Source organism: Macadamia integrifolia, chromosome 3 (assembly GCF_013358625.1).
Source record: "Macadamia integrifolia cultivar HAES 741 chromosome 3, SCU_Mint_v3, whole genome shotgun sequence".
In the NCBI taxonomy this organism is placed as follows: Eukaryota; Viridiplantae; Streptophyta; class Magnoliopsida; order Proteales; family Proteaceae; genus Macadamia; species Macadamia integrifolia.
Window position 1 is genome coordinate 30,564,083 of NC_056559.1, and position 23,349 is coordinate 30,587,431.

The window sequence follows — 23,349 nt, forward strand, 5'->3', positions numbered from 1 at the left end:
AATGGGAACTTGTCTTTTGATTTAGGTGTCTATGTAAGGACACAAATTCTAATAGGAGAACCAATGCCCTTGGCTGTTTCAATGGGCAAAATCTTATATTGTACCTTGGGAACTAGGAATCAGTATTGATACTTCAAAAACCTTAAAAAAAAAAAATCTAATAGGAGAAGCACTTCCTCTTTGTAACATCAAATTTCGTCCTATATTTTTGCTATTTTCAACTTTATTTCTACCAGGTTCAATTGAAGCACAACTCTGAAGTGTTCTTCCATTAAAAGAAAAAAAAAAATGAATCGTCCTAAGGAGGACTAGAAATTTGATTTATATCTAGTTGAGAGATAAGGGGTGGTTATGGTCTCAAGGAAAATACTAGTGCCACAACTTGGAACTTCTCTAATGTTAAGTTTCTATGGTTATAGTCTGTCACAAGTTCATCAAGTTTTGAGTTCTTGTACACATTTGAGAAATAGTATCTCTCTTCTTATTACATTATATTTCCAACACCTTTCCACTCACTTTGACCTTTTATGGATTGATAATTCTTCTCCTCTTACAAGTTACAATGAAGAGAACAACCAAGCATAGACCAAACCATAAAAACTTCCCATACTAACTTTCACTTCTTGGTGCTAATAAAGTGAGAACAATTCATAAGCTCTTTTCTTCCTCAAATACAATCCCAGAAACACAGAAAAGAAATAGTGAGGGGAGAAAACTAAACTATAGGTAATTCTAATAACCATAGAGATTTGAAACCTTAAGTGCACCATTGAAATCAAGGTCAAACTTAATCAACCACAGAGAAACCTAATAGAGTTAAAAGGGGTTGGGGGGGGGGGGTTGAACATCACAATAAAAGCACAGTGGAAGTAGGAAAGAGACCTCATATCCTAGCTACTGATCATTTGTACTTCTTAATTTTTGGCAAGCAAGCAAAGAAAGAATAACTTTATCTTCAACAGCCACCACCTTCTCTGATTCAATATATCTGAAAGGCACAATGGTAATAGGCAAGAAATCACATTAACAGATGATACCCATGAGGCCATGACCACTGAAATATTTTTAAGAAAGCATTCACAGCTTTAGAGAACAATAAGAAATAGATTAATATTCACAAATATCAGTGGTACAAGGTACTACTGCATTTGGATCATCATCATCCAGCTCAAGTTGTTTCCCCAAGCAAAAACATAACTTCTGAAAATGTCATAATAGATGGTTTTCAACACCATGTCTATTTTAGAACTTTGTTATAGAAATATTTTTCTTCTTTCATGCATCAATTATATCTTCTGTTTGAATGACAAACTAAGATCCTTCTATTGAAAGCATGAAAATTTTGTATCTGAAATGAAACAGGCAACATCATTGACAGGAAATAAAAAAGCATTTAGTCAATCGAAACTTTGATATCTTGTAAGTGGTCATTATATATGCAATTAGCTGCACACAATAAGTACTTCATATTTACAGAGTGCAAGTGTTGGGACTGCATTCGGAACACTTAAGGCAAGAAAAGACCACCAACAGCATCAGTCATGACACTCAGTCAACCAAAAGCACCTTTAGTTAGTAATCCAAGTATGTCTGAACTATTCTTGTACCAAGTATTTTAACTGGACCCCAAAATCTCATCCTGTAATTCAGCTGTAAGACCTTAGAATCCTGATTAATGTCAAGTCCGAAGTCTCACATGAGCTACAACAGGCAAGAAATAATCCTCCTTAATAAAAGAGGAAGATCTTGAATGAGTGAATGCCACAGGTCCTTCTGAAAGCAAATTATAAATCCTACTCAAGTAGACTTCAATGGCCTCCTCAACCCAGAATAAGCAAACTGATTCACATTAGAAAATTAGAACCGATGGAAGACTAAACACTTTAACACCATCAGAGAATCACCTTCAACATGGGGAAATACCAAGTTCAGACTCCAAATAACCCACTTCAATGATCAAACTGATCTATAATCCTGATAATGTAGCCAGACAGAAAAGAAGCCTTTAACTGGAGATCCATGAGATAGCTCATATCCATTAAGCATACAAGAAATAAGTCTAACTAATTAAGCTTCAGTTTATCCATCTACCTGGATAGGATCAAATGCATGTCCATAAATAGCATCACCATCTCATACATTATGGACTCAAGAGCTCCTCTTTCAAACATAATTTCAATTTGCATGGCCAAGCCATATTTCTCAATTCTCCTAAGTAAGTTAAACCCTACACCATCTCATCCTTGGAGTTATATAAAATAACTAAAAAAAAAATCCTAGAATCAATCTTTCCAGAGTACAGGAGATGAACTGAATAGGTTGATCTCTTCAAAAGTCTTTTAAGTAATCAAAGAGCCATCCACATAGCAGAATTCCATCCATTAAAGAAGACAATGTTTCGGAATGGCAGGCAGGCTTTCCAGCGAACTTCCCAGTTAATCGGCTTCCAAGGATTTGCTTTTAGAATTGACAGATTCAGTCATGTGTCTCTGATGCTCCATCAGTAGCAAAACCAGAGACAACATCATGGAGTAACCACAAGCAAAGTCGCCTCAATAATATGATTCTGAACCTTTCCCACTTATGTAGCCATCATTCATGCGGCGACTAGAGTAGAGAGATGAATATGAACCAGCACCCTCCTAAAAAATGGTGGAAGAAAGAAAAAGAGGAGAAATAAACAGAGTGAGTGTTAACTGCCAGAAGGAGCTTGTAATATGTCATGGAGTTAATGAATCATTTTCAGCTAACAAAGCTTAATGAACATACATCTTCTCCAGTAGAAATGTAATCCCGTGACATGTAATCCCTGCCATAACTGGAGTACATTCCTCCAGTATCACCTCTGCTTGCTTCATCTACAAGAACTGGACTTGGTGAAACTATGTTCAAGATACCATGAACCAAAACAAACATATTGGTGCACTTCCATACCTCTGCTGTAACCCATACTTGATGTACGTGAGTCATACAACCCATGAGAATGACTGGCAGAACTCCGACTACCTCCATCATAACCTAGATGAGAACCACGCCCCATCCTAGCAAAAGAACACAAAATCAGAATAGACAGAAAGGTTTATAGAAAATGATATGAGATACGTTCAAGCAGATAATGACCTGCTGGACTCGCCTCCATAAGCACTATCATTGTATGACATGGCAGCACCGCTGCCTCCATATTCATAGCGAGCTCTTGATTGCCTAACTGTGGACTCAGTATAGCGAGGATGAAGTTCCTCCTAACAAAATTTGAAAATATATCTAATCAGTACATTAATGAGAAAGAAGAATGACTGTGAAACCTGTTCAAGTCCCAACCATTGCAGAATGAGGACGCTTAGAGCCAGAAATAGAACTGTAATCACGACTATGACTGTCACGGTAGCTCAAAGGCTGCTCCACTGCTCTTCCATAGCCTTCTTCAGCATAAAAAGGGGGAGTTCTACGAGCAGCACCATGAGAAGCGCTTCTTGGAGGACTGTTGGGGTACCTCGGTCCACGAGAAGGGTAAGCATCTCTGTAGGATGATTGCCTCTCGGAATGAGCTCTGGTGTAATCAGATGATCTAGGAAGAGGTTCATCTTGCCGCATATAATCTCTCCTTGAGCTGCTCTTTCCATAAGCATGACCTATTTGAAAGAAAATAAATATACTGCCTCAGACAAGGGAAAAAAAGACACCAAAAATGGAATCATATGATGGTCAATATCAGAAGTTACAAACCAGGAGACCTCCGATCATAGGACCTTGGTGGAGAGGACACTCTCCTTCTATCCCCAACTCTCTCAGGGATGATATCCACAGGTGGATGTCTGTCTCTGGGATCAAGTGGCCGCCTATAACCACCACCATATGAGCTACGGCTTTGAGTGACTCTATTACTGCGCCCTGCAAACCTCCAGGAATCCATATGGGGCATACTGGAGCCCCAGGGAGCCTTGCCACCCCGGTAACCACTATGTCCAACTAAATAACCTCCTCGAGCATGTTTTGCTGACTTGCCTCTTTGGCGTGGTCTTGACAGCCTGGCCCTAACCTTCACCTGCATTCCATGAGAAGGTCAAATTAATTTCATCAATGAACTGTTGCAAATAGCAATCCAACAACATGGAAATGGACTAGAAACCAACCTTCTTATCGCCATCATGGAGCTCAGTATTATTAATGTCTTCAACACAAGCCACCGCAGATTCGTGTGTGTCAAATGTTACAAAACCAAAATCTGTTCTTTTAGCAGCTGGCATGTTCCGAGCAAGTTCAACTTTTTCAATCTTCCCATACTTTTTTAGATGCTCTCTGACCCGGTCCTCATCCCAAGTAGGAGGCAGACCATCAACGAATATTGTCTTAACCTGTAACAAAAACAATCATACTATATCATACGATTGACAAAATAACAACTCTATGCAATCAAAATCAAAATTTCTGGGTGTACAAGTATAAGCACACTACTAGTAACCTTGCCACATCCACATCTGGATAAGGTAATGCTATTATCATTGTTTTTGTTTTTGTTAATATTCTTTAACAACCTGCGATATGGAGTGATAAAGGTTGATATTTATGGATAAGATAAAATCATAAAATTAGAAATTGACAAGAACAAATAAACCTTTCACACAGCATTGACACTTAAAAGTGGCAAAGTTATAAGAAAGGTGACGCTTTTTCTTCCACCATCATGGGTATGTGTGCAAGCAACAAGATAAGAATTTTAATATCTCAAAAAGACAGCCACCTTCCTGTATGAGGAAAGCAGTGCTCCAAGCTTGCAAATTCATTTCCTATTTGTTTCTTATTTGTGCCATTGTTTGGATGAGGGATCTGGAGAAGGACTGGTGGAGGATGGTAACAGACATGGTGGACACCTTGGCCAAAACTCTGATAGATAACAACCTTACTATAAAAGATGAAGAGGTAGAAGCTTAGCAGGCACTCTAAATACCAACCTCAAAAGAAAAGAAAAAATAAATAAAAATAAAACAGGATAGAAGTACAACAAAATTATAGTCAATCCACCATAGTGGTAAGAAAACCCACAACAATGTCAAGGTCTCAATACTACCTGCTTCGTGACCAGATAAGCGAGATCATTTGTTGATCTCGGTTTCCATTGGAATGAGCAGTTCACTAGAGAAACAAGGTGCTTTATTTGTCTAATAACACGTGCAAACCTCCAAGATCCCTCTTATAAAATTGTTAATCAATCAAAAATGAAAAAAGATGACTCTTCAAAGTTTTACTCAGCCCAAGGAAGCTCATGTATGCATCGTTTTTTTTTTTTGGCATCGTTATATGGATTATGTCCTCTGTCCATCATTTTTCTTTGGGTCTAAATAAAAATTACTGACAAAAGAAGAAAAATGTATGAAACAATCTATCTACCTGCGACATTATTTCATCATCTGGTTCAATGAAAGTGTCTGCAAAAGCAACCTTTGCAGTTCGATCCGTACCAAACACGACATCTCTCCTTTGCAAGCGCTTGCATGCATCCAAGGCATCTGCCCTAGAAGGGAAATCTAGAAAAGCAAATCCTCGATTCATTCCTTCATTTTTTGTGTCCTCAACTAATGTCAAATCCTCGAAGTTATCAACACCGTATAGTGCAAGCTTTTCTTTCAGCTGTAGCAGAAACAAAGAGATCCAACACAGTATAATTTATGCAGGCAGAACTTTGGTAGGTAACCTGGAGTAGAACCCATGATATACAGGTTATAGCTGAGTAACAATCTCCACTGAAAACATATTGGCATACTTACAGCTTCTTTCGTCCACATCTTGCATATGTTGCCAAGAAACAGAGTATCACTGTCCTGACTTGGAGACACCCCACACTGTTTTCCATTGACCTAAAACAGCAAACCATCGTCTTAAGGTATATCCTCGAGGCACCAAAATATCTCGAAAAAAAGAAAGAGCAACCAAACTCAATGCAGTCAATACCGTTGGATGCTTAAGCTCAGTGATGGCACGTCTAGCCTGCTCAACAGTTGCGAAGCGTAGGAAAGCAAAGCCCTTGTTCTTATGTGTCATTGGATTCTTCATAAGTCTTACTTCAGTGACCTCACCAACCTGGCTGAAAACCTTCCTGAGATCATCTTCAGTGGCATCTCGATCCAATCCCCCAATAAAGACCTCGAATTCCTTGCGCTTGCGACGCTCCTGCCGCTCCTTTGCCACATCATGGTGCTCTTCCTCTTCTTCACCATCAGCCTCCTCAGCATGTCCATCCTCCTCCACCTCCCCTTCCATCATATCTTCTCTATCAATCTTCCCCTCATAATGTTCTTCCTCACCTTCCATCCCCATCTGTGCCCCACCATAATCCTCCGCTTCAAAATGGGGGTAATTGTCTTCAAGCTCCAACCTTTCCGATCTATCGACCTCGTGATAACCAATGGGAACATCATTCTCCTCCTTTTCCTCTGAGACATTAAAAATGAGAAGAAAAAAACTCAAATCTCTCCGTGATTCTTGTTATGGTTCTTGTAAAACAAATTCAACAATATGAAATAAATTCTACAATTCCACATTGTCTTTACTGCCAGACTCCTTCGGAGTTGCATTTACTCGTCTTTTACTGACAGTTCGCACTAGGGTTTTATGATTTTAGACTAAGAATCAGATTAATCATAAGAACGAACATGAAGTCCTGAATTTTGTATATATAATTTTTTTCATGTAGAAGTGATAAAGGGGGGAGGGGGGAGAGAAGAGTACCATTCGGAGCTGGAAAGGGCTCTATGTGTTCTTCGTTGTTTGCACTGACAGTGCTGTGGTTGGTATTGTTTTGGAGGGTTTCAACTTCTCTTAGTTCCTCTTTCGTTTCCACTGGGGTTTTTGCCGGCGGCTTTTTCTTCAGTGCGGATCCTGTGGACGGCCTCTTCACTGCACGCGGCGGCATCGTTGATGGCACAAAGAAAATAGGAACAAAGCAGAAACGGCAGACACAAGACAAGAAAAAAATCTTGTCTTGAAGGCAAGAACCAAGAACCCCGAGAACTTCACCACTACGTGTGGAGACTTTCCCCTTAATCTAAACCCACAAATTGACTTGACTTGCCTTTCCACTGTTCAGGAAAAGGACGAGAATTATTAATGAATTTCTCCCATTTAAAGACTACCGTTGACTCCGATGCTTAAATCTAACACCGTTCATTTGATCGAATTCGATAACTTCAGATGCTTTATCAATGGTGGAAAGATGTATCTACAATGCTGCAATCAGATGAGTCTTCTCTGAAACACACTCGTTGTCGAAAATGGAAAGCTTAAAAAAAAGAAAAAAAAAAAAAACTCTAGATTTCTCCAGATCCTTCTTCATTTGTTTGCTTTTGCTTTTGCTTTTGCATCGGTGGTAGAGCTTTCATGGATGCCGTTGGCTTTGATGATGATGACGAAGACGATGACCTTATCATGTTTTGGTTGACGTGGTTGCTTCCAGGTGACTGTGGAGTGTGGAGCAGCAACGAATAAGCTTCAACAGAGGACGAACGAAGGGAATCGGATAATTTCCACGAAGCTGGCGATGATTCATGGTATACGGAAAAGCTTTAGTTTCTCTGTGCGCCACCCTGCCAAGTCAGCATCTGAGTCAGATACTTGACACGGTTCTAACGCGCATGAGAAAACTGTAACAAAACCGAGACGCGCGGGGTTTGCGTCCGGGTTACGCTGTCCGAGTTGCGTGCGCTTATTTTTCACAAAGCGCGTCTCTGCGTCTCATCCATTTTATTGTTCGGAGACTAACGTAATTCAAATTTGATAACCCTTGTTTTTTTTTTGTAAAATTCAAATTTGATAACCTAAGAGAAGGAAGGGAAGAACTGGAGTCTGGAGGAGTTGAATTATAACGAAGTTCAGATCTTAGAAACACAGCCAGCAATGGAGGGCATTCAATCGCAGGTGATGGAGGTGCAAGATCGAAGATCAGTTGCTCTGGGAGACTTACGAGTCCTCCCTGATGAAATCATCTGTGATATCTTGGAGAATCTCACTCCTTGTGATGTCGCTCGCGTTGCTTGCGTTAGCAGGTCCTTTCTCTCTCTCTCTGTTAGGTCTCACCCCCCCCCCTCCCCAAAAAGAAATGTATATTCTCTTCATTCTCGTAATGGTAAGAACCAACATCTGAATGATTCTTAATTATTTTTGTCTCTGTTCATTTTCTGATTCCTTAGATACAGGATGATTTCACTGGAAATTAGTTTAATATTGGATTCTGTATCCCCAGTTTCTCATTTCATAATGATTATCTTCAAATTGGTCTATATGATATTCTAAAATCTGGTTTTTGCTCTCTCGTTGCTCTTTCCCGTTGGTAACTTGTGTAACTACATCTGCACTAGCTTGAGCTTCATGTCCCTCTCCAAGTTTATTAAGAAAAGAAAAAATGTTATTTTTTTTGTTATTATTTCCATTGATAGTCAGGTAGAGCTAAACTACAAGAACATGATCTTAGAATGCGCAGTGGTTTACAAAAGCAGTCGGTACGGATTCCATTTTAATTGGTATGAAAAAGCCCTAGAATTGGTATATATGAGGAATATTTCAACGATTCTGATGTTTTTATCTAGGAATTGGCCGTATCGGCTAGTCAAAAATCTGGATCGGTAACTGCTGATCCCATTCCGAATCACCCGATTCTTGAAACCTTGTACTGGAATGAACCTTTTTGAAGGTTATCTCATACATCACATATGACTTCAATTTGAAGGGTTAATGTGTTTACTGCAACTGGTGTGCCAGTCAAGAGCTAACATTTGATTTAGTTCTATACTTCTATTGCTGAGGGTAGAAATTTCTTCCCTTCTAAATTTTGTTTCACCATAACGCTGTTCTAGTAATGTACCTTTTCCCCACAAGTGATTGTTTGCCCAATAAATAAAGTTGCCTGCTGAAGGACTGCCTTGACATAACTAGAACCTGCAAAAACCAAGTTTTCATATACCAAAGGATCCTTTTAGTCCTCTTTCCTGTTTCACCATTGCTTGGTCTCCGTTCCAACTATAAACCATCTCTCAAGGGATGCTGCTAATACATCATTTTTGCTCCCTAAAATTAAATCATTACCAATATTGTATAATGCCTCACCATCTACTTTAGCACTACGCAGTTCTCATCTAAATGATTGGAATTAATTCTTTTTTCTGTCTTGTAGCTTCAACTTTTTCACTTGAATGTGGTAGATTTATTTTTCTCTAAATTATTATTTTTTTTTTTTTCTTATTGCAGTGTGATGTACATTCTATGCAATGAAGAACCACTGTGGATGGCTATATGCCTTAAAAGTGCTACAGGACAGCTTGAGTACAAAGGCTCTTGGAAAAAGACCACGCTGCACCGGTATGTACGGATGGTTCTTGCAAAATGTATGAGACTTTTGAAGTGCTTTCGGATTTTTAATCAAAACACCAAAGGCTTTTTCTTTTGGGAATTACATTCTTTTGGAGAGTTTCCTCATAGAACTCACAATGCATGCATTTTTTATTTTGTTTTATTTTTTTTTTTTCTAAACTTCTGTTTTTTCTGCCTATAGTGTTCAAATTGAAATTTTCCTTCTTTTGTTTTTTCCCAGACAACATGTACAGCATGAATTTGCAGAGCCTTCCAAAATGACTTTGAACTTTGATGGTAATATATAGTTCTCATGGTTTGGGTGCTGGACTTTTACTACTTTATATCTTCCTTCCCTTCTCTCCTAGAGTCCCTTTTTCTTCTCTAAACTGACAGTCAGAACACTGTTTTCCTGGAAACTTCCATTGATACTTCACTGAGGCTCTATTCTGTTAAAAATCCTAAAAATTCGTTAATATTCTTACCTTATGCAGGATTCAACTCCTTATTCCTCTACAGAAGATATTACAGGTGTTTTACCACATTAGATTCATTCTCCTTTGAGAAGGGAAATGTTGAAAGAAAGGAAAACCTTTCTCTGGAGGATTTTCATCAAGAGTACGATGGACAGAAACCGGTAAAGCTTTTTCTTTTTTGAAGTACTTTCAATGCAGACAGTGGACTACTTTTTTGTCTGGAAATGTTCCTTCTTTAAAACAAAGTTTCCAACTATTATTAGACCTTATTTTTTGTTTTTTGTTCGTCTTACTAACCTTTGTGACAGCTTCTTAATCATTCTAAGAATTTTAATTCCTTGTGCCTTCCCCACCTTTCCCCCATCTAATGCATATATTTTGATACCTAATGGCTGAACTGTCTCAGATTTTTTTTCCTCTTATTTTTATCTTTTGTATTGTCCACACTTACTGCCCATTCCTGGTATTCTTTTTTTTTACATGTGCTTGTTTGTTATTCATATAGTTGTTCTTTAATGGAACAGTTCTATGTTGACTAACTAGAAGAGCCAACAATAAATGCTTGATTCTGCTCACACGGGATCATTCCCATGCTCAATTTCCAGGTTTTGATAACTGAGTTGGCTGAGAAGTGGCCTGCAAGAAGCACATGGACGGTTGAACAATTATTGGTGAACTATGGAGATACTGCATTCAGGATTTCTCAGAGGAGTTCTAAAAAAATCACTATGAAATTCAAGGATTATGTCTTGTACATGAAAATTCAGCATGATGAGGACCCTCTATACATTTTTGATGATGAGGTTATCGACGACCACCTTTAGAATGGCTAATTAGAACTATGAAGCTTCTTTAAAATAACTGTTTGAAATTTCTAACTTCTTTTTGTTTTTTTTTTTTTTTTTTTTCATTGACAGTTTGGGGAAGTTGCACCAGGTTTGTTGAAAGATTATAGTGTGCCTTATCTATTTCGAGAAGACCTTTTTGATGTCTTGGATAGAGATCAACGACCACCTTTCCGATGGCTAATTATTGGGCCAGAGAGGTCTGGTGCATCTTGGCATGTTGATCCCGCCCTTACCAGTGCTTGGAATACTCTTTTATGTGGGCGGAAAAGGTAGGTTTATTGCTGCATGGAGATAATTCTTTTATTAATTATGTATATCATATTCACTTGTTTCCTATTTGATCCTCATTTTCTTTCCAATAAAAAGGAATTCATAATAATAAATAAATAAATAAAAGGGAGGAGCAACCCAGTGCACGAGTCTCCCACTACTGCAGGGTCTGGGAGGGGCAAATGTACTCAGCCTTACCCCCTGCTTCGCAAGAGAGGCTGTTTGAACGTATGAGCATCATGTTGCAATAGTGCAATTAAAGAAGGAAAGTATAGTAACAAAAGGAACTGTTGATTGTCAATGGAATTCTTCTCCTAATTATATATTCCCACAGGTGTTTGCATGGTTTTATTTGATAAGTAATGAGATTGCTAGATATTTGAATGGGAGAATTGATCCCATGTACACAAGTCCATGCACTCAAAACAATACCATTGAGCAAGACAGTTAAACAATGCAAAGCTGCATAGAATCTTAGGTTCTTGTTCATACTTATCAACAAGATACAGTTCTACTCTTGGATGAATGATCTCATTCTCATCTAATTATTGTGAGATGAGAAAAAGGTTCTACCTCTAATTTCTGTAAGAGTGGAGACTGGAGACTAGAGAACCCATAGAAAAGAAATGATAGGAAGTTTCATTGTTCCTTTCTCTCCAAATAGCCAAAAAATATTTGGTTGAAACTTGAATGTACATCTGAATAGCCAAAAAAGACTTGGTACCACCCCCCCCCCCCAAAAAAAAAAAAAAAAAATTCCATAACAGATGATAATGTGAAACTAATCGTGAACCAGGGAAATCCCATGGGAGAGTAACACAACCAGATAACTGTTAAGTATCCTAATCTGACTCAACACTTATCTTCTAATCTCGTGTACTAACTTGAACCCCATTTTTTTTATGGGCTTGTTAGTTAGGGCTGTTATAATGAAAACCAAGAAAATAAAAGGCCTAACCTATAATATAACTACCCAAAGGTTGTGTTCATCCCATTGGACTGCCACCAATACTTTTATTGACCTCCCAAGCTTGTGTCTAGGCCTCCATACGGGATCATAGTCTAATGCAACTGCATCACAAATCCTGGATGTTCAGAAGTTGATTGCAGCTGAGTTTGATTGTGAGAAGTACTGGATCAGCGTACCATCAAATTCAATGATTTCGGATGTTGATTTAGTGGTGGAGATCTTTCCTCATTCCCCGAGTCTTTTCTAACAAGAAGGGAATAATGCAGGCTCCGGTCAAACAAGCCAGAATGGCTTGTGGTGGTTTGGTTAGTTCAAGTTTGAACCAGTTTTTGGTTCATTCTTCTCTGATACCAAGTTCAGTTGTATTGTATGGAGCAGAACCGTTTTTTAAAGAGTAGGATGTACCAGCAGTGTTGGAGAAGAAGAAGAAAAGAGATGAGATGGAGAAAAGAAGTTAGGGCTCTACAATTGCCCCCTTCTTTCTTTTATGTTTTGCTTTTTTTAAAAAAGTAAAAGATGTTTAGTATAATATGCCCATGCATAGTGCTCTTTTCTTTACAACCCTCATTACATGGGCATTCCAAGAACATATCCCAGAATACCCCTACATACGTTCCAAATGGAGGATGCTGAGAAGTACCATTTGATGGAATGGGACCAAATATACAGAAGGAAATAGTGGGTGGGTATGGTTTGTAGTTTTTTCAATTTGAAGCTTATGAAATCTTTGGGAAATAGCTTGGAAGGTTTCATGCATATAGACTTATTAGTTGATAGTTCTTCTTGGATGCTGATACTTTTTTATATTCCTATTGCACTATGATGTGTCTACATGCTCCTTGGAACTGTTTTGATTTTCCAAAAATTTAACTTCAACATAGAGGTGATAGGGCACTTACCATGGTCCCTTCCTATCTCTCCTATTTGGTATAATGCCATTTTAGAAAATCTAATCAAGTTTCTTCTTCATTCAACAATCAGACACCATGATGCACTCGTAATTCTTTTTTCCTTCATACTTTTTCTATATTGGTGCCATAGATTTCTACCATTACATCTTTATCTGGGAACTTAGAATCCTTCTCTTGAGCAGTCAATTTGCTTCCTCAGTAGTCTGCTTTTTGCAGTTGAAACTGCTAATGCCTGACAGGTATATTTCAATGATGTTTAGGTGGGCATTATACCCTCCGGGTAGAGTACCAGTTGGTGTCACAGTACATGTAAATGAAGAAGATGGTGACGTAAATATTGAGACTCCAACATCTCTACAGGTACTAAAAATTTTAACCATGGATATGATCATCCATCAGCACTATCGTCTGCCCTCCCACACCCAGTTCTTGTTTGGGTAACTTTGTTTTTTACCTCTTAACTGTAATAGAATCATTTATTTATGTATTTTGCTAAGTCCTTGTGTGATTTTATCTTTGTGGTCACAGTGGTGGCTTGATATTTATCCCCTGCTTGCGGAAGAAGACAAACCAATAGAGTGCACCCAGTTACCTGGTGAAACAATTTTTGTCCCAAGTGGGTGGTGGCACTGTGTGCTCAATCTGGAAACAACCATTGCTGTTACCCAGAATTTTGTAAATTCAAAAGATTTTGAATTTGTATGTCTGGATATGGCTCCTGGTTATCATCATAAAGGAGTTTGTCGTGCTGGATTGCTTGCTGTTGATGAAAATACTTTCACAGATGCCATAGGGAATGCATTCCATGATGAAGAATGGTTGACCAACCCAGCAATCATGAGGGAAGAGAAATACAAACTGAAGAATGATTCTGAAGCTGGAGAAGACCCACTTGTTGATGATAATGATGAAAAAAATACAAATGGTTTCTCTAAAGGTTACAGTAACTTGCAAAATCAAAATTTCTCTTATGATATAGATTTCTTATCCATGTTTCTAGAGGATGTGAGAGACCACTACAGCTCCATATGGAGTCCAAGCAATTGCATGGGTGAAAGAGAAATGAGAGAATGGTTACACAAGCTTTGGGTTGGAAAACCAGGGATGAGAGACTTAATATGGAAGGTAATTTTTCTTTCTTTACTTTAAAGTATTTTTCCGCCTTGTCTATTTTAATTAAATCATTAGGTGCTTGTCAATCTCTGTCTTGCTAAATCAGGTCGGCAATATGATATAGACAGTAATCCTAAGATGGCCGTTGAATCAATTTGTGGCCACTGTCCTACTGCATTATGATATACATTGGAAGGCCTGATCAAACATTTCAATAGGCCTTGGAGATCTCCTTAGCCAAGACTCGGCCAATTATGATGATCCTAACCATATATCTTTATCTTTTTCTTGAATTGTTGGAAAAACATGGCATCTGTTTCAGAAAAGCAGGTGCTGGTGGTCCTATCCCAAAGCCTACAACCCCTCCAGCACCCCACCCCACAACACATCCCAGACCCCACTTCCCACAATGTGTCCCATAAGTATATTAGATCCCCACAAATGGTTCTCAATACTTTATTCTGCTACCTGACCATTGGCAGATTATCCAAAAAAAATAGATAAATAAATGGGGGGAAATTGTTCTACAGATGCTGTATTTGTTCCGTGTTTCACTCAATCGCTATCTCTTTTACATCTAGTCTATACCATAACCATTGCATCTTTTGAACTGCCTTAGGGTGCTTGTCTAGCAATGAACACAGACAAATGGGCATCATGCATGGCAACAATTTGTGCTTTCCATAATGTGCCTGCTCCTTCAGATGATGAGAAGTTTCCAGTTGGCACAGGTAGCAATCCTGTAAGTGAGCCCCTGGTAATGTATATAATGATCTTAGTCTTTTACATGCAATTGAATGGTGTTTCTTTTTGTTGATATGAACTGATACTTTTATTTCTTTGGGAATGTATGTCAATCAACCATTTGGGAGGTATATTAGTAATGATACCAAAGATATCCGTTCAGAAGGGGAAACACTGAAGTAGTTTATGTGACCATATAGGCCTTGGCCTTGATAAACTTTCACAAGCAAGAAGAAACAACCTTAAGTAATCTCAAAACAATTAGCATTCTTCAAGGTGTCTGTTTTCAATTGAAAATTTTTGGTTTCTGTTGCTATTTTTAGATGAGATTTATTTTACATGCCTACGAGGAAAAGCGGAAGTCATAAAAAAGAGATGTTGCAAGATTATCTTTTATTATCAAATTCCTTATCTTTGTGACTGAAAATAGGAGACATTGAAATATCATTTTCTTTGCCATGAACCTAAACAAGTTTAAGTTATATTGATCAAAATCAGTGAACAGGTGATGGGATGAAAATGAATGCTTGAATAGTTTTGATTATGTAGGAAATTTGGTCCTTTAGATTTCGTGAGACATATTGCAGAGATATCTCAGAATGGCATAGAATTTTCTGGTTTTATGAAAATATTAGAAAAGGCTTGATTACATGGAATTACCCTATCACACTTGCATTGTTATGTATATGTATTTTGTTATATTATTAGTTAATTTAAAGTTTTTTCTTTTTTCTTTTCTTTTTTTCTTCTTCTTCTTTTTTTTTTTTTTTTTTTTTTTTTTTTTTTTTAGAATCAAATATCAAAAGAATGTAATTTTGAAATAGCTCTCACACTGAATATATTGACCTCCTTGATTTATTTTGTGAAGTGCATTGAGACTTGGGTGGAATAACTCTGTTCATGGCTTGCTCGAGTTAAAGCAACTAGTCTGGTTATGACATTTTCAATTGCATGAACTGACATTATCAAAAAAAATTTATATGCGTTGGCTTTTCATATGGGCAATTTTTTTCTGTCATATTGTAATATTTGGCATGTCCTAAAGTTCGTAGACCTTTTTTCCGCATTAGCATCTACTCATGCATTAATTTTCAGACTAAAGTGATTTCTCCATTTGTCAATGTAATGCTTGCAAAATTGTTTGAGAAAGTTCTATTTGGTATTGTTCAAACAACAGGGACTGTTGAAAAAAAAGGGGAAAAAAAATTGATGGTGGGCCAGATGGTTGAGATATACCATCAAATTTGGCATGTGGCTCTTCAAGTGCATTCCCTTTCTATCCAATCATCAGAATTAGTAGGTCATCAGTCCACTGGTAGATAAAACTGTCTGTTTGGAACGGAATTAGTAGGTCACCAGTCCACTGGTAGATAAAACTGTCTGTTGGGAGCGCTCTCCCACACTGTCCATATAAGAAACCCTATCTATAAATCTAATATGTTGAACGCCACAATAATTTGTGTGTCTAAGAAAATGAATCATGCCTTTGAAATAGCTCACTGTTAATATGTAGCCTGCCTATCTAATATCTATTGACAACAGGTTTTTCTCGTCGATGGCTATGTAATTAAGATTTATGTTGAAGGAGGGCTGGAATCTTCTATCCATGGTTTGGGTACTGAGGTATTGTTTTATCTATTAACCTTATTTTCATAAATTTTGTATTTTCCATACACTTCTACAACTCTACTGCATGCTTGCAGCTTGAGTTCTATAGTCTGCTTTATAAAGTCAACAGCTCCCTGAAAGATCACATTCCTAGTGTTTTGGCAAGTGGAATCCTCATCTATGAAAATGGGTCTTATAAAACTGTACCATGGGATGGAAATGGAGTTCCAGATGTAATTACCAAGTGCAATCTGGTTCCAGGGAAGTCTGCAGAAAATGGTTTCCCTTTTGGCGTATGGAGCAAGCAACAATTTGAATATAGAGAAGCTGGTATTCCAATTCACGAATTGGTTAATCCTGTTGCAAGCACAAAGATATGGCCATATATAATTACTAGAAGATGTGAGGGGTATATATTTGCTCATTTGTAAGTCATTCTAGCCTCAGTTCATTCTAAGTAAAGGTAGTTCAATAATTCATCCTTTTGTTATGCCAGAAGTAGTGTAGCTGAAATCCAGAAATTCATGCCTTGATATTGGTTGTGTTATTCGCAGAAGAGATGCTCTATCATGGGATGATGTCCTAAATCTGGCTTCATTTTTGGGAGATCAACTGCGAAAACTTCATCTCTTGCCCTTGCCATCATTACCTGATTCCCTTTATTCAGACAATGAAAAGAAGATGAATTTGTCTTCAGTGAATTCTATTCTGGGGGTCTCTCAACAATCCAGTGTTCCAGTAGAATGGGGTCTTTTTATTGAAACTCTCACTAGGAAGAAGAAGGATGTTTCAAGCCGCTTGGCTAAATGGTGTGTCTTCATTCATTGCATAAAATTTTGTTGATCTTCAATTGTTAGTACATTCCTACTAGAGTTTCTGCAAGTAAAAAAGCTGTCTGAGCTTATAGGTAGTAATTTCTAATGATTATTGAGGACCTAGCACATGTTCCTGTTCAGGACTGTTCCATCACTCATAGATCTGAGAAAAATAAACTGGATCAGATTACTGCAACCATCCATTATGTTGGTTCTTTCAGAAGATGTTCTATGAGAAGCCATAAATTGGGTGGTTCTGAAAATATTGTTCAAATAACTTATTTGGACCTCTTGAAGTTTTGGTTCAAGGTGGGACCATAGATTGTGAGTTTGAATCACCCTGTTGTGCATTTTCCTGCCAATCCATTCATGGACAATGTTTAAAATTCAATTTTATTCATTACCAATCCCTTGTAAGGTTTTCATTTCCTTCTGGAGTGTAAATTCCTGCCAATCCATTCATGGACAATGTTTAAAATTCAATTTTATTCATTACCAATCCCTTGTAAGGTTTTCATTTCCTTCTGGAGTGTAAAATTTAAATACGTGAAAATATATATATATATATATATATATACTGAGAAATTCTACTGGAGCCAAGTTTCTCTGAAAGAAACACCTCATAAGGCTTTGTTGAGTTGAGTTGTAGTTATTGTTCAATTGATGCAGGTGCCTCTTTTCTGTATACATTGAATATGTTTCAATAAAATGTTTCATAGCTTCATTTCAATCTCTAGAATTTCAAAATGTTCAATATTATTTGCTCTAATTTCATCTTGTTCATGTAAAAAAAAATTCGAGTCTGCTAATGGAATTTTATGTTTTGGTACCAAAATTGAGATTCAAATTCTTGCTTTATTGGAAATTTATAATTTTCTCCTCCTTTGTAATGGGTGTCGGTGTTGACCTACATTCCTCTATCCTCTTGGTATCACAATTCAAGTATCATGAACTGAAATTGGTGAGACTGTATGTTCTTTTTATTGCTTTTTGGGGTTACTAATGGTGGTAAAATCTGGTCACAATTTACTGATTGTGAAATGGAAGTCTTCTGAAAAGACATCAGTGAGTCAATTTAGTACTTTGACGTGCTTCTGTTGTATTTGCAGGGGGGATCCAATACCAAGCAGCCTGATTGATAAAGTAGAAAAGTACCTCCCTGAAGATTTTGCAATGTTGATAAATTTGTCCAAGGTTCTCATATTCTTTATTTTAACCTCTTCATATTCATGGTCCGTTGCTCCTCTTATGATTTCTAACATCTGATATTCTTGTGACTTTAGGATGAAAATGGCCTACCCAAGTCTCCTACCTGGATACACATGGATATTATGGATGACAATATTCATATGGAACCATGTTTTCTTGGTTCTTGCTTGAATGAGAATGGGCCCAATGCTAACGGGGCTATGGATTGCAGTAGTGGCAATGGAGAGCAGAGAAAATGGCGCCCCAGCCACATTCTAGACTTCAGTGACCTTTCTATAGGTGAATCCTTGTGCAAGATTTTCCTTTCATCAAGTATAAATCTGTTATCGTTAGCTTAGGAGAATGAGAATGAAACTCAGCCCCTATCTCCATGTGCATGTTCTAGATGTTCCTGTAGGCTTGGAACCCCACTTGGGAGATTTTCCCAGGCTAGAGTGATCTGATTTAATAACCAATCATAATAACTAATGCATCTATCACATTTTTAAGCTGTTGGGGAACTACCATGACCCAAACAGACTTTCTTTTCTGTAGAAGATCTCTTTGTCCCACCAAATGATGCCTTTTCTGGGTCCTATTTTTTGTCCTCTTGTGGTTTGTTTCAATCTGATGTTCTTATATTTCAAAATATATTTTCCCTTGGATACGTTTCATGGTATTTTCTGGTTACATTATCGAAACAGCCTCTCAACATTTCCGGGTAAGGCTGTGTAGTTCCCCCCTCCCCCAGGACCTTGCACATGCAGGAGCCTTGTGCACCGGGTACACCCTTTTTTTATTTTATTGTTTGGCTGTTGATTGATGTAGTGGCTCGGAAAGTTTTACCAGCCTCAACTAGAATTTTTCAGCTTACAACCGTCTTATTCACATTATGATGCAAATGCACTAGTTGATAGATATGGCTGCAGGGAATTATATTTGAAAAGGAATTTTCGTTCTCCTTGTCTCAGATAGATATTATATATATATATATATATATTGTTTATTTGATTCCATGTAAAGTCCTTCAACTTTTCAACTTCAGTTTCTTTATTCACCAAATAATGCTTATTGATTTCTTAGATGTTGAAGTACAAAGTTGGTAGCATTTCACTTGAGTCATTTTCATGAATATATCTGGAATAGCAGCATAGATCTGCCAATATCCAAGCATGAAACAGTTGATATAGGAGCTTCATCTATCCAAGTCAGAGCATCATCCAGAGCCTTGGTAGAATAACTTGGATTCTAGTGCCCATTATGATACTTACCTTGGACTTTTTTGTATCTAGTATGGTTTGTTTGCAGCTCCTACGGTTTAACAGACTTGTCTATTTAATAACTTTTTTGCTTCTGCTTGACTGATGTTAGTGGACTTCATGGTTTTGCTACAGAACCCTCTTGACACAGTCTTGTGATGCCCCTTTGATTTTTCTTTCTCGCATTTGGGCTCCAAATGGAGGGTAGGGGTGGGGCAAACATGAACAGACTTCTGGGAACTTGACTTTCTATTAAAAAAATTCTTCTTCTTCTCTTTTCTTCCTTTTTCTTTTCTTTTTTTCTTTTTTTTTTTTTCTTTTTGTTTTCTTTTCTTTTTTTTTTTTTTTGGGGGGGGGTGTGGGGGTGGTGTTGTACTGCATATAATAAGGAAGCATTTATCTGAGTTTCTCCTATCTTGCTGGTCTGTGCCTCTTTCCTCTTAATTTCATCTTTCATCTCTTTGAAAGATGAAAGATCCTTGTAGTTGACCCATTAAGTTAGGATAAGGCTGAGTTTGTTGTTGTTGTTTGTATATAACAAGGAAGCATATTAGGCATGGGAACAGAATCCAACCATATGATGGTGTTGGTGTCCTCCATTGGCGGCAATTGAATCAATGACCAAGATGCCACTTACATTTTTCTTTTGATTTTTGGTAATTCCTAAAATATTTTTCATTCTGACAACATACATTAGTGGCTTAGTCTATCCGCCTTTATACGGTAATTTATCATTTCTCCTCATCATATATTTTGATCTGAAACCTTTTCTGTGGACTCAAAGAGTTGAGACCCATCTAATATAAATCAGGTTTGGAAGGTGGTAGCAAAGGTCAATCCAGCTTGGTGTAACTCCAATTGATTTCTGAATCTACTTCATCGAGCCACTGAGATTTCTTGTTCTCCTCCTGTTTTCACCACCTTGGACAACAAAGACAGAAGCATTTACTTTGTAATTCTATTTTAGTTTGGCTGAGTTTCCAAGTCACTGACTTGCCTACCAAATGGCAAACCATTGATGTGTTTCTATTACAGCACAACACTGTAGTCAGTTTGGATGTCTTCTAGCATGTTTAAAATGTTAATTGTGTATTATAATGTGATTTTGGATAATTCTGTCTATGCTAATACTCGTGCATTGGTATCTTTGTCTTAAGATGTTTCCTGACATGATTCTTCAGGCATTTCATCCATTTGATTTATGTGTCTTCTGAGAGGATGTCAACACATTTTTATCCTTTTTTCCCCCACATACTTACCCTGCAATGATAAATTTTTTATTTTCTATCAAAAAAATCAAATGAATAAATAAATAAAGCAAAAGAAAGACATTACTTGTAAATATGCATTAATTTAATTCATGAAGTATATTTCTTGTAGGTTGATTCCACAATAGTACCCAACAGTACCCAGTGTTTAATTTTCTCTGGGGTTTCTCCTGCAGGTGATCCACTTTTTGATTTGATTCCTATACATCTGGATGTCTTCAGAGGAAATTCATATTTACTTCAGCAGTTTCTAGAAAGCTACAGACTTGCCTTTGTGAGAAGGATATCACAGGATGGACCAATGGGAAGTCAGAATAAGTTTAGCAGAACCTCATACCGTGCCATGTAAGTTAGCAAGACTCATTTCTATCAATGCTTTGGCCTACTGTCTTCTTCCTGCCCCTCCCCATTCCCAGGGAAAAAAGAGAAGTTAATTTTGGATAATTTTCTATCCTATCAACAGACTGTGACGGTGACATGGATGATTTAATTTCTTTCTTAGCTATGGAATATTGAGTGTTCTGGTTTTTTAGTAAGAAAAGCCTTTCTTTCTTTTCAGAATGACTTCCCTGTGGTCTTCTAATGACATAATCAAATACCACTGCATTAGAAATTATGCTTTGATTTTTCAGAAACTTAGGAGCTTTAAATATATATGTATATATACATATATATTTGCTTGAGTGTTCTACTTTCTGGTGGGGAAGCATATTCTCAGACCTTAATGAACAAAATAAAGGCATAATTAGGGGTGTCAGGAAGATGATGCCATTGATATTTTTGGTTTTACTAATAGAGAAAACAAAAATATAGCATAAGCAGCTACTTGATTTCAAAAAAATTTGTTGGTTTCATATCTTTGCAGGTGCTACTGTATCTTGCATGACGAGAATATATTAGGAGCTATCTTTAGCCTATGGAAAGAACTGAGGTCTGCAAATTCGTGGGAAGAGGTTGAAGAAGCTGTCTGGGGTGATTTGAACAAGTACGAAAGTTTCTGTTAGTGCTGTTCCTCACATTCCTCAAACTCAGCCTATGAGCAGAAAGTCCCTGCTGAACAATTAGCAACTGTTAATATGCTGCAGCTGATGGGAAGTGGTGTTTTCAAATATTACTTGTAGTGCCTTTTCTATGTTATATTATAATTTTTTCTTAATTTTATTTACACTTAGTCATCATATGTATCAGCTAGAGAAAGTTGTAAACGGTAAATTATAGGTTAATTTTTTTGTCTTCCCTTAAATCGTGAACTATGTAAACTAGTAGCTCTCAAGTTCAATATCTCTTCCTACCCAAATAATAATAATAATTTTTATTATTTAACCAATGCCGTCTGTTTTCTTACATTGGGGGGAGAGGGGCTGTGTACATTATGACCCTCCCCATAACCCATACTGGCAGGAGCCTCTTGCACTGGAATTGGATGTGTCTTGAGAGGTTATCAGTTTAGAAATTAATTCTTGAGTTGCCCTTGTGTAGTTTTGCTCCTTATCAGTTACCAACATCTTTTTAAGAGAAGAGTATAATATATCTAGGGGTATCGATGGGTCAGATTGGGTTAGGCTTTTTAAAACCCTAGCTCAATCCAAAGGTCTTTTTGACTCAACTTTAGACTGGACCAGCCCTATGTCAGGTTGAGATATCTCAACCCAATCCGCTTTATTAAGATCGATTAGCCAAAATCAATTGAAGATTGATAACCGGTTTTGAGGACTAATTTGTGTAGTCAAATGAAGTCTGGGTTGTAGTGAACAGGGTTGAGCATGAGGGTTGAGATGGGCAGGTATGAGGGCTGCGCTGGAGGAACTTGAAATTTTAAGTGGGTGGGTTGCGGGTGGGGTGATGAAGAGGAACACATATTTTGTGACACTTCTCCTAATATCAATGGCCTGTCTTGGGTTTCTTCTATCTAAATCATTGATGGAAAATCAGGTTTTGTGACTCAACTCGACGAGTCGGAGTGAGTCATGTTAAATTTCCTGCTCTCATTTTCATACTAGTCTTTCTCAAGCAATCCAAATAAATAATTAATAGATAAAATGAATGAGACAAGATAGAATAGAAGTGTTTTTTTTTTTTTTTTTTTTTTTTTTTTTTTTTTTTTTTTTTTCTTTTTTCTTTTTTATGAAACCCATCATTCAATGTCTCTTGAATGAAAGTGATAAGATCCAACTTGAATATGTCATGGTCTTGAATCATGTTTTTTAAATTAAAATTTAGATGTATACACTCAATAATCACTAGACTCATTACAGAAGACTTCAGGCATTGAACATTTCACATCATTAGAATATTTTTAGTTCAAAATTATTCAGAAATGCCAACTCAATTTTTTGACAATAATCGACCGTTTTGTTGTGACTCGGACAAAACAAACGAGTCTTGAATGACTCAATATGATTTTGTTTGAGTCTTGTCATTTTTTAACACAGGACGAGTCTCCATGACTCTTGACCAAACTGGGCCTAGTTTTCTTAGTCAAAACTTGGTTTGCCAACAATGATCTAAATATCAAATGATTTCTCCTCTACCACTACTGT

General features: G+C 37.3%; 2 protein-coding genes across 3 annotated transcripts; one reads left to right on the plus strand and one right to left on the minus strand.

Annotated features, from left to right (window-relative positions):
• Positions 1-1,940: 1,940 nt before the first annotated feature.
• LOC122072987 (heterogeneous nuclear ribonucleoprotein Q-like) lies at positions 1,941-7,090 on the minus strand. Its single transcript, XM_042637451.1, has 11 exons — positions 6,727-7,090; positions 5,950-6,431; positions 5,766-5,855; positions 5,389-5,628; positions 4,134-4,355; positions 3,727-4,045; positions 3,322-3,632; positions 3,121-3,242; positions 2,935-3,041; positions 2,770-2,858; positions 1,941-2,642 (listed from the first exon to the last, which is right to left on the minus strand). The coding sequence occupies exons 1-11, from the start codon at positions 6,908-6,910 to the stop codon at positions 2,553-2,555; spliced, it is 2,256 nt and encodes a 751-aa protein (XP_042493385.1). The 5' UTR covers positions 6,911-7,090; the 3' UTR covers positions 1,941-2,552.
• A 239-nt stretch (positions 7,091-7,329) lies between these two features.
• LOC122072986 (F-box protein At1g78280-like) lies at positions 7,330-22,136 on the plus strand. 2 transcript variants are annotated; one of them, XM_042637447.1, is made up of 16 exons: positions 7,330-8,039; positions 9,238-9,348; positions 9,581-9,636; positions 9,834-9,976; positions 10,421-10,618; positions 10,733-10,932; positions 13,075-13,174; positions 13,343-13,939; positions 14,547-14,684; positions 16,214-16,294; positions 16,375-16,706; positions 16,834-17,088; positions 18,204-18,288; positions 18,378-18,582; positions 20,986-21,154; positions 21,675-22,136. In XM_042637447.1, exons 1-16 carry the CDS (start codon positions 7,891-7,893, stop codon positions 21,811-21,813), a joined length of 2,958 nt encoding a protein of 985 aa, XP_042493381.1. In that variant the 5' UTR covers positions 7,330-7,890; the 3' UTR covers positions 21,814-22,136. The 2 variants fall into 2 exon arrangements, with proteins under 2 accessions (XP_042493381.1, XP_042493382.1); XM_042637448.1 differs by having other exon boundaries at positions 7,331-8,039; positions 14,547-14,669.
• Positions 22,137-23,349: the final 1,213 nt, after the last annotated feature.

Coding starts and splice junctions, on each gene's coding strand:
- LOC122072986 (XM_042637447.1), top strand. CDS start 7,891: ATGGAGGGCATTCAATCGCAGGTGATGGAGGTGCAAGATCGAAGATCA. Junction 9,637..9,833: donor AATGACTTTGAACTTTGATG/GTAATATATAGT, acceptor TACCTTATGCAG/GATTCAACTCCTTATTCCTC. Junction 13,175..13,342: donor AGACTCCAACATCTCTACAG/GTACTAAAAATT, acceptor TTGTGGTCACAG/TGGTGGCTTGATATTTATCC.
- LOC122072987 (XM_042637451.1), bottom strand. CDS start 6,910: ATGCCGCCGCGTGCAGTGAAGAGGCCGTCCACAGGATCCGCACTGAAG. Junction 5,629..5,765: donor AGATGTGGACGAAAGAAGCT/GTAAGTATGCCA, acceptor TTTCTGCTACAG/CTGAAAGAAAAGCTTGCACT. Junction 4,046..4,133: donor TCCATGATGGCGATAAGAAG/GTTGGTTTCTAG, acceptor CATGGAATGCAG/GTGAAGGTTAGGGCCAGGCT.